The sequence below is a fragment of the Scomber japonicus genome, chromosome 11 (genome assembly GCF_027409825.1).
Source record: "Scomber japonicus isolate fScoJap1 chromosome 11, fScoJap1.pri, whole genome shotgun sequence".
NCBI classification, from domain to species: Eukaryota; Metazoa; Chordata; class Actinopteri; order Scombriformes; family Scombridae; genus Scomber; species Scomber japonicus.
The window spans coordinates 7,756,069-7,767,545 of NC_070588.1; the positions used below are offsets into that span (position 1 = coordinate 7,756,069).

General features: G+C 38.5%; 2 protein-coding genes and 1 non-coding gene across 3 annotated transcripts; all 3 read right to left on the bottom strand.

Moving 5' to 3' along the window:
• Positions 1–1,621: 1,621 nt before the first annotated feature.
• Positions 1,622–3,135, bottom strand: LOC128368323 (C-X-C chemokine receptor type 2-like). Its single transcript, XM_053329112.1, has 2 exons — positions 3,129–3,135; positions 1,622–2,711 (listed from the first exon to the last, which is right to left on the bottom strand). Exons 1-2 carry the CDS (start codon positions 3,133–3,135, stop codon positions 1,642–1,644), a joined length of 1,077 nt encoding a protein of 358 aa, XP_053185087.1. The 3' UTR covers positions 1,622–1,641.
• Positions 3,136–6,016: 2,881 nt separating this feature from the next.
• On the bottom strand, positions 6,017–10,600 carry nabp1a (nucleic acid binding protein 1a). The gene is made up of 6 exons (XM_053329216.1): positions 9,631–10,600; positions 8,541–8,679; positions 8,271–8,342; positions 7,807–7,891; positions 7,497–7,566; positions 6,017–7,025 (listed from the first exon to the last, which is right to left on the bottom strand). The coding sequence occupies exons 1-6, from the start codon at positions 9,722–9,724 to the stop codon at positions 6,820–6,822; spliced, it is 666 nt and encodes a 221-aa protein (XP_053185191.1). The 5' UTR covers positions 9,725–10,600; the 3' UTR covers positions 6,017–6,819.
• A 624-nt stretch (positions 10,601–11,224) lies between these two features.
• trnas-cga (transfer RNA serine (anticodon CGA)) lies at positions 11,225–11,306 on the bottom strand. The gene has a single exon. It is a non-coding gene; the product is annotated as a tRNA-Ser (tRNA).
• Positions 11,307–11,477: the final 171 nt, after the last annotated feature.

Here is an 11,477-nt window from a genome sequence, read left to right on the forward strand (position 1 = left end):
TTAGCTTAATGCTACAGATATAGCAAGCCAATTATGAGGATTAGGGGCCTGGAAATGATAACAATAGGCCTCATAATATCACCTGAAATAGATCAAAAGTGAAATTTAAAATCTAATGACAACAACTTAGAGAGTTTTATGACAGGATAAATATACTGTATATAACCATTCTTGACAATAGCCTATTATTATATTATAGCAGTTTAATATATGGTAATTATATTATTTAGAATTCCTCATGATTTGAAGCAAAGTCTATGGTTTACCCAGAGTAACTGCAACACTTTTTATTATAAAATGTCATTTTAAATCCACAACAATCAAAATTCAGTATGTATTCTGGTACCAGCAGAAATCTCTCTCTATGGGCTAATAGTTTGCATAGCAGGTGAGAAAATTAATGTGATTTTACTTTTTCATAGACAGTGTTTTATACTTTGTGTCTCTAAAATTGTTTCTTGTAACAGATGATGCTATCAGGTGTGACAAATTAAGTGTTATTGGTAGTTCTCAAGCTAAAAAAATAAAAAAAAACGTTGTTCCACACTCGTGCTGTAAAGCATAAAAACGTTCTTAATTTAACCTGACGATGTGCTGATTTGGTTTAGTGAACGTGATTAAACCCAGATCATGTTGAAAGACTGGTTAATAAGCACAAAAACATTTTCTTCTGCTTTTTTATAAGATGTGTGTGTTATCTTTTTTTTCCTATAGACTGTCACAACTTCTATTTTCTCCAAATAATCACAAAAAATACAACTTGTTAGATTAGTCTTTGAATATATTTTCTATCAACATCATGTCAGATGTAAAAGGTTTTGTGACATATGAGATGACTCACTAATGTTATATAAATCACAAACAGACAGCAGTGTAAAATGTTTAAAACTTTAATATTCAATTTCAAATACACAAACACTGTAAATTGTTTTGCAAGTAAATTGCAGCTTTGCTATCTTTAACTAGATATACATACAAACTCAAATGCAGTCCCACTTACACAACATTTCGATAACATCACCATATAAACATATATTGAGTTATATAATACTGTACAAGATATTTTTCTTTTTCTGCTCCAGTTGATGCAGTTACACCTTAAGCTGGAACTTAATGCTCTTTTAAAGGAGAGCACTACTGGCCTGGAAATCAAAGAAAATCACATATTCACATTTAAGACAGGAAACTTTTTCCTTTTACGGAGCTTTCAACTGTTCATCAGTAAATGTTTCGGCTTGATGTTATTGCATTGCAGTATATTCACTCTTGAAATTGAAACTTGAGACATACATTTCCCTTAAAATCTACGTAAAACTGAGGAAAGAGAGGATATTTCAGTGCTTAACCACAAAAAAATCCCCCAATGTTAACAGCTTAGCTTTAAGCAACATCTCTCTTGCTTATACTGGATTGAAAACATATCCTAGATAAATAAGAATAAAACAAATAGAACAAAGCAGGAAAATGTTTTTGATTTTTTTTTTCCTTTAATGATTCACTATATGAAGTTTGGTAAATAGATTAATGGTGCATGTATCTTAAAGCAATGAAATGTAGGTAACACCAACACCTAAAACCATGTATGTGATCAACTCATCTGAGGACTTTATAATACCCACATAAGCATCCTTTTTGGTGTTCTCACATGAACGCAGATGTGAGTTCTGATGTTACTGAAGACTTGCTGGATCTTGACCCTGATGTTCTCTCTAGAACACCCATCTTCTTCATTTTCTGCTGCAGCCTCCTTCTGAACTTTTCACCCACGAAAGCATACAGCACCGGGTTGACACAGCTGTGTAGCAGGGCCAGAGTCTGGGTGGCAAACAGAGCCTTGTCCACTGCTGTCCTTTCTGCACAAGTGTATGACACTATCTTGGTCCTGAAAAATGTGTCTGCCATCACTGCTACGTGGTACGGTGCCCAACAAAGCAGGAAGACCACTACTACGATCACAATCACTCTCATGGCTCGTTGCCGCTGTAACCCCCCACGGACGTGAAGGAGGCGCTTCATGGTAACTCCATAACAGGGCAGCATGATGGCCAAGGGGACAACAAAACCCAAAGTGTGGCGAAGAATTCTGGTGAACAGCCGCCACTCATCAGCAGTGTTGGGATCATAATATTCACTACACACCATGTGGCCGTTAGAGACAAAAGCAGAATTTAACAACCCTGGCAAAGACAGAAGTCCTCCAACAGCCCAGACAGCAGCACAAACTCCCCAGCTGACCAGCTGTCGGTTTGCCCTGCGGGCCTCCATAGCTCGCACGATCACCATGTAACGATCCATACTGATGCAAGTCAGGAAAAGGATGCTTGAGTAGAAGCTTAACTCTTGGAAGATAGAGATAATTTTGCACATGGCATCTCCAAACACCCATCCCCTTGTAAGAGTGGTAGCCCAGAATGGGAGCGTAAAAGCCAGCAGGAGGTCGGCAAGAACCAGGTGGAGGAGGTAGAGGTCAGAGGGCGGCAGAGCTTGCTTGTTGAGGCACATCACCAACCCCACTATCAGATTTCCAGGAATCGCCAACAGAAAGATGATGATATAAAACACACTGACAACAATCATCACTGCCTCTGGGTTTGGGAAGACATTGCAAGGCTGCGTTTCAGGGTTTAAAACAAAGTCTGTGTAATTATAACTTAAGTTGAGCTCGTAATAGATTGACGAGAAGTCATCGATAGAAGCAGATAGGCTTAGTCCTGAGGATAAAAATCAAAGAACACCAAATTATTATAGATCTGATGACATGAGTCAAATGGAAATAAGCATACAACAGTCACATTGGATACATGAATCATGTCCCAACTCATCACTGCTTAAACAAATACTGTATGCTGTTCAAATACACAATATGTTGTGATAATGTGTTGTTACTAACACATCCTGTAATGAATAGCAACATGATACTTAAAGTACAAGACTTAATAATGTGCAAAGCATTTTCTATTCTAACCAAGAAAAAACATCACATTTACTTTACTTTTTACTTTAAAGAAATTAGGATTTAAAGTAGTAGTCACATTTCCAACATCTTGAATTATAAATGTCCCCTTGCCCAATTTACTTTTATCTGTTTTAGCGAGGTAACAAAATACATAAGGATCAGAAGCACTTACCATCCATGGTGATGTGTTCTTTGTGGAAGGCTCAGAGTATAACACAAACAGTTGAGGAACAAGCACTGCATTTCTATGCACTCCTCCTCTCCCCTCCCCTCAACCTAACCATTGGCCTTTTTGCTCAATCCACAGATTTTGATTTTCTCAAGGTCTCAAAAAGGAAGGAATGATTTCACATATTCATACATGAAATCAAATTTATACAGTATAGCCTACTCAATAATCATAGTGGGCGGACACATTAGATGTACAATCCTATTTTCAATTAAGTAGTGGTCTATACTACCAAACACACCTTTTAGCTTGTGCTTATTCATATTCAAGTTTTTCTTTCTATTTTTCTTGAAATTACCGGCTACTTGTTTCTACTTGTCAATAATAATTCATACACCAGTTCTGACAATAATCAGTTATCCCTGTTTGGGTATTCTTAAACCGCAGTGCTTCCCCCAAAACCCAGCATCACACTATCTGAATCATTTGTGTCATGAGATAGGCTATCACACTGTACATAAAACTGAAAGAGAAACAATGTAAGGTTTTGGATCCAAGTAAACACTGGATAAATAATCAATTCATCATCATCAGGAGATGCAGTGTATCAGAAATGTTTTAGTGGCATTGTTATTTCTATTCTTTGTGACCCTGTGCTGTTGCAAAACCCCTCATATCCTGTTGCTTGCACTCAAAAGTTTACATGAACTTTTAGAGGATGTATACTACAGCCGTTTGGGGGTCATAATTACTCAATAATGAGCTTCTTTACCACATCCATTGTATGTCTTCTGAAAATAAAACAAAACCTAATGTGTAAGAAATATACATTAGTATTCATCAACACAATTTGTATTTGGTTACATGTCCCTTTATCTCTTCCTTTATCTCAATCAGCTATTTTTGGGAAGCTTTGGGCAGAATTTTGTTTGGATGTTTGACCACTTGTCTTGGCAGAATTAGTCCAATCTCTATTTCATGGACTTTTTCAGAGCAGTTCATACACTGTATTTTCAACACAGATTAATTCTAGCTTCATTTAGTTATCCCAAAATGATTTTTAATGTTAGTTTAAGGGGAAACTTGACCTGCTCAAACACCAAGGTGGAAAGTCCCAAGATCATCACTGAGATGGTGACTGGCGACTTTTAAATGCTTTCTCATATCTGTGTTGAGTTCTCTAGATTTTTTCATTATGTTGTCTGTGCCTCAATATAGTGCACACAGTAAAACAAACCCTACTTATACAGATATGGAGACATTACCAACTGAGATAAATCATAATCAGTGACACACTTCTGTGTGTTGTTTGTATTATATGTCTAAAGGGAATTTGTTTTAAATGAAGCTACGTAACATTTCAGAACCTTTATGGCCCCAATATTGAGAGTACAAGGCTTTAAGACTATGTGTGTAAATTTTTGATACATCTGATTTTATATTTTCAGAAAACCGACATAAAATGTATAAAAGAAATCATTTTTGTGACAAAAAAAAACATGTGGAAATCATTGTCACAGAAAACACCTACAAACATCAATAAAGTTAAGGCACCACAACATTAACATGCCTTACAAGTGTATGCAAATCTATTCTTGCATACATTTTGCAAATATTAAGTTACAGTAATTTGAAAGATTGCAATGTGCAAAGAGTTAAAACCTCTATCTGGGCCTCATCAGCATGCAGTTAAATTTCCCGTAAGCAACATGAAGCAAGCGACATTTCTGACTGGTCATTGCTGCTGAGGAAGTTCCCAGGTCATCACATGCTCATGCTTGTGTTGACACGAGTGCCAAGCATATTTCCTGCCGCACTTCTCATGTGTTTCAACTTCCAGTGTCACAAGTTGTGTGATTTTATCATAAGGGGCAGTAAAATTACCTAAACATGTTTTGAACATATGAGTTTAAAGTCCATGTGGGGATGTAAAAAAAATAAATGACTGGGCTACAGAATAATAGGACTGGACTTCTTGAGAGATGTATCCCTACTTCAGTCACACAGATGAAACAATAGGACAGGTGTTTTTTTTTTTTACTGTAACTAATGTTATTTAGAACATCGATTTCCCTTTTGTGGCCACTGATACGTACAGTCTCTTTTGTGGCACCTGAAATCTGTGCCATATATTAACTAACCTTGATTTGCGTCACTCAAACCTTTAGGACACACAGAGCAAGAAAGTGCAAGTGCGTCAAAACTGAAATGGGGCAACATAAAAACCCAGGAGTCATAACATTAGGGTGCTTGGTGCAACAAAGGATATGAAGAAAATGGGGCACGGGGGGGGGGTTAGTCATGTGCAATACATTCTTACAAAATAACCCAAAAACCTGTTTAAACAAGAAATATATAAAAACTGCCATGTATGCTCAAAACAAAAAAGAAAACCACCTATTTTCTCAATATAGTTAACAGCATGGACCACCTCCAAAACAAATATAGTTCACCTTTGCAGGCACTAGATGGTGCTGTAGATTCAAAACATTGCATGACATTTGATGGGAGCACTTTTTTTACCTGGTAAAACAAGGGGCTCTAAGGATGGCAGTGACAGTTTAAACTATCATAATTATATAGGGGTCACTTAGAGGGCTTGAACAGCCTTTACACAATTATGCAAATGTAGTTTGGAAACATTTTTCAGTAATGCTAGCTTGAATGTGAAAGTGGAAATGTGTAGTTAATTTGTGGTGGACATGGAGAAGGGGGGGGGGGGGGGAGAAAAAAAAATCTTCACTGAAGGTCCTTTGCATGTCAAGGGTGACAATTAAGATGTTCTTGCAGTGCAGCATGACCAAAGAGACAGAACATTTTTATTAACATTAACTGTAGCTGGTGTTCAACTCTCAAACAGACTACAGAAAACCAAATGTTGGAGCAGAGTCGCTGTAAAATTTATTCGGTGAACCGTTTCGCTGGTATTAAAGTGGTCCCACCTCGATGAAGGTACAACTGATGGCAAACAAGAAAAAAAGAAAAAGTCTTATGAAAAAAAACAGTTTAATACTCTACCTTCCCATCATTAAAAATCCCAAACTAACACCTTTCCTTTCACAGAGTCACTTCAGATACAGTTTGGTTAGAGAGGAAAGACCCTTTGAAGAATTTTGCTTGTGCATTCAGTCCAAGAATTCATTTTCACCAACTTAAGGCCTTTTCCACTGGAGAGCAGAAGCAGATTCCTGATTTAAATGACAGCCAGGTTTTCCCGCCATAAATTAAGAGAAGAAAGTGCATCAAGTGTTCAAGTAGGGTGTATAGTTTGAAACATGACAGGGGGAGGGGGGGTTAGGCTAGTGCGTGGAGGAGATAACACTGGCACAGAACTGGCAATTTGCAGTGAGATTTAGAGGACATGGGTGTAGACTGAGAAGGCTGACCACAACTCAACCATCAAAAGGCCTGACTGTTCAAAAATCCCGCTAGTGCATCAAGTGGCAGATCACAATCATAGTGTGATGCTAACAGAGCACTACTTACACATGACAAACAACACATTCGACTATGTTAGCCTGTATAAAAATTATGCAAGTACTCTAAATTTATTTCATTATTTTGAAAGCCAATGTGGGTGAGATGGGGAAGAGGCAGAAAGATTTGATTTTTTTTAAAGAAAAAAAGGGGGGGTGGGGGTAGGGGGAAATGGGGACATACATGATTTCCCTACATGATCCCCCTAACCCCACTTTCATCTTTTGGCACGCCGTGGGTCCCTGCCATTGCTAATGGTAACTGAAGACTTTGCGGCTGTCTGGGGTCCAGCAACAGTAGCTGGAGGCGCTCCATTGCCAGGTGACCGACCATTGGGTCGCCCGACACTCCCAAATGCAGAATCACGGGGTGCACCGGATGGTGGGTTGTTATTGTTGTTAAATGGTGGCATGGCACCGTTACCTGTGGGTTGAAAAATACAAATAAGTCCTCAATGGAGAAAAAAAATGTATGCATGGATGTTCGTTTATTTGCGGCTTCCTTTTTCTTCACTTCTTCATTTTAAAGCACTTTGCACATTTTCACAAGTCACAGGAAGTAAAAGTAAAAAAATAAGTTTCTGAGTGCTAGTGTTATGCTAGCTGACTGCTGACTAGGACAGCAACACCTGTGCTTTTCCTACTATGGCAAGTCAACATGTCTGCTGTGAAAGGTCTATTGTGCCTCATGTCATATGAATACATTTAGTATGTCAAGAGATGTCTTACTTCATATTTAATTTCCAATATACAAGTTAATCATAGCACTAGACTGCCTTTGATGTTTATTCATAAACTACAAAAAAAGGTTGAGAAACTTTTAATATGCTACCACACTGAGGTTGAGGTAACATAAATACACTTTTTGCACAAATGAAAATACATTTCAACTGACCTGGTGGGGCAGGTGTACCTGAATTCTGATTGGGCGGAGAGTTTCCCCTCTGATTCTGGTCTGGTTTACCCTGTGGGTGGAAGAGAATATCACCTTTAACACCCTACAAATATTGGTGTTAGGCTGCAGTGTGTACCTACTGGTCAACAAGCAAATTTCTCATGTAAAATAAAAAAATAACTGTAATAAGAGGTATTTCTACAAGTGATCCTTGTTATTGTATTGCAGACAGGTGTGATAGTTGGGACAGATTTTCTAGTAAATTTGGATCCAGGCGTGACAAGTTGGGAGTGGGTGCAAAGCTACTCACAGACTTGTTTTGCTGGTTTGTTTGGCTTAGCAGCTCTGCATTTGGCTCACTGAAGTTGGGCACTTCTGAATACACCATGCAAAACCTGGAAGACAAAGTCACATGTTTGGTTGCAGTGAAAGTTTGAAACGGTCAATGTCAGCCTAATACAAAGGATATCCATTTATAGATATGAAATCTTTCAAAAAAAGAAAAGAAAAATGAACTGAAACTCTTCTCCATGGAGGGCTACATAGATAGTAAAAGTGAGTCAGACTGTAGTGGAAACATGTCTTGTTTTTGTAGAGAAACAAAATATAAAACAGAATTTTTATTGCACTTCAATTATAATAAAAATTGAAACTCTTAAACCAGACACAGAATATCCTGGCCTTTTATGATGCTTGTGCAGGAATATATGACCACCAGAATGCCAATGAGTCTAATATAGTGAATTATAAATAGACTTGTGGCTTCCTACTCACTCTCCGATCTTCTGTAGATCCCCTCCTCTTCCAGTGTATAGGGTCAGGCAGCCTTTCCATATGGATGCATAGCTTAACACAGAAATCACATGTTAGACTCATTCCTAGAATTTAATCCTCGAGTATATAACCAACAGTCAAACACAAGTATTGGCGTTTTCCTGGACTATAGCTCAGATCATTGGGGGATTGCACATCAACAATTTTTTGAAACAGCTCTGTTAGTTCTGTGCATGTCATCAGTTTCCAAGCATGCGAACAATCCCCTACCCTCTAGTAAGCTTGATGATGTCTCCTGGCTGAATAAGGCTGCCGAGTTCATCCCAAACAGAGATGGCAATGCTCCCACTCTTGTCTGCAACTTTGCAGGAGCGCACCTCGTGTCCATCTTTCGTTTTGGTTACTCGTCCTAATAGAGAGAAAGAGAGAAAAGAAAAAAACAAGGGTAAGTTAGATTTGACAAAACATTTAACCTACTGAATGCACCTTTTGACAACATGAAATCATTAAAAACAATCCAAGTTCCTGTTATGTAGTTTCTTTAACACATTCATTGTGTCTCTTCTCAAAACATAAATACCCAAGTTACATCGTAAAGTCCCAGCATCAGTAAGATGGAACCAGGTGACTTGTGTATGAGCACTTTGGACTTTCTCTGTGTGACATTAGTGGCTCAACATAACAAGCCCTACTTGTTACAAGCGGCTGTGGTTCAGGAGGTAGAGCAGTCGTTCACCAATTGGAATATTGGTGGTTGAATACCCAGCTCCTCATGTGTCCTTGGGCAAGACACTAAACCCCAAATTGCTCTCAAAGGTGTATGAATGATTAGTTTCCTCCTGGTGAGCATGTTGGCATCCTGCGTGGTAGCCCCTACCATCAGTGTGTGAATGAGACACAATGTAAAAAGTGCTTTGAGTGGTGATAACACCTAGGAGCGCTATGTAAGTACAGCACAATCCATTTACTTTCGCAGTTGATATTGTTAACTAATGAATCATCATCACTGAAGGGAAGTTAAATTACAATCTCATCTCAAGTTGCATAACATTTTAGAGCCCTCTAGCCACCAATTTTTGAAGGTACACTGCTTTTCTTTCATATGCTGTGTGTAGATTTTTGACCTGATTTGTCATATTTCATTAAACCAACATAAAATGAAACCTATCTTATCTGCTGTATACATCTCTAATCAGGGTTAGATTAATAACATATACACTACAATGCAATGAGATGATTAATACATAAAATAAACAGTGTCTTGTTAGTGTTAAATGTTACTTTGCAGTAAAGTGGTATCGTTACCCCTTTAAGGTAACAGACACGAGTTGATGGAATTGGGGACATACTACTCACTTACCTATTTCCAACACGATGAACACAATATTCAGATTTTTCGACCCAGGCTTCACATCCTTTATCAAGAACAAGGACTCGTTTGTAGGGGTTGCCATTGTTAGTTAGATATAACCACCACCACCCTCTTTATGTTCACTTCCCTTCCCTTCCTGTATCACTTCAGTAGCTATAACTACTGTAGCTGTCGATAGCCTGGCTAAGCTAATTAGCAAAATGCTAACAAAACATTAAAGCTGTTTCGTTGCGAACTGTTTCAAAACACACACACACACACACAATGACGAGCTCCTTAAGAGAGTCGACTAAGTCATACACGTTTTGTGACACTTAAAAAAGAAGCTGAAAGATAGTCGCTAAGCAACACTAGCAGCTAAAAATGCTACGGTTAGCTCGTAGTTAGCTTCCTCCTTGCTAGTCTTCAGGATAGGACTCATTTTTTTCTTTTAACGGTTATCGCCATAGTAACCAGCATGATTCCTCACATAACGTTAAAGTGCACACAAAGAAAAAACAACCCTGTAATGTAATTTATATAAAAGGAAAGTAAGTAAGATAGAAAGTCGTCAACGTTTTGGCATTACAGTTGGCCAAAAAAAGAAAAAAAGATGTCGAAATCAGTTAAAACAGGTACCAAGAAGTTAAGGTTGCTATGGTAACTTGGGTGTTACGAGCATTTTTAAACATGTATCCCTCCTCGACTGTTTAGACAACTCCAGCTACCGTTAATACTATCAAACCAATCGGCCGCATTTCCTTTGTGTGCCTTTTTTTCTCTCTTTGGTAGAAAAGGAAACAGCTTTTGTTAGCGCGCAGGCTGGCTAAATGCTTTGTTACAAAACTAATGTGTCTCTACATATAGCGGTGGCCCCTGTAAGTTGTTCGTTATATATACCTAAACAAAACTTGTGCACCCTCCCTGTCCCAAAAAAAACGGCTATTTAAAAATCTGTACAAGCGTTTAACTACACACTTCAACAATGCCCCCCAAAAACTACGTCAGTGGGAGCCGCCGGTCGCTTTTATACATTTCGGCCGCTTCCATTGTTCCACATGGGGAAGGGGGGTACACGAGTAGAAATTTCTTTTTTGTGCGCTCTTACAGCAGAGTCGACACATACTGACACGTACCACACGTTTATTTTTATTGTACAAAAAAAGCGATGCAGTCACCAATGCAAGCAGAGACCATGTTGCTGACCCCGTTTATTAGAAAAATAAAATACCCGGTTTGTTCCAAATCAGTTCCATTCACAAACAACGCGAGAATATGAGAACACACGTGTATAAATTCAGTGTCAACGATGAAGACAAACGTCGGTTTTTTTTTCGTTTTTTTTAAAGTAAAATGGCATTGCTCATTATTTCTACACCATCACGGCTAATCGTCACTTTACTTATCAAGCAGTACATTATAACCCCACCGGCCTCATCACAATTTGAGAGTACAACGCGTCTCAACAGGAAAGTATAGTTAGTCGTATGTGAATATCGCAACACATAACGTCAAATGACCGTTTGGCATATAACTGGATATATAGACAGGCGGCTTCTCTTTGTATTACAAGATGTATGTTGACTGAAATGCAAAAGCGAAACGTCACGAACAGGATTCGAACCTGTGCGGGGAAACCCCATTGGATTTCGAGTCCAACGCCTTAACCTCTCGGCCACCGTGACTGCTCGCTATATCGCGCCTCCCGAAGTCATTTTAACTATAGAAGGTCATTTTTAATTTTCATAGTTTGCGATCTCAAGTTGCAGAAGCTGCCCCGAAAATAGTCATTTTAGAAGATGTATATGCTTGCTGTATAACCGTATGCTATCGATAATGACAAATGGATAGGCCAG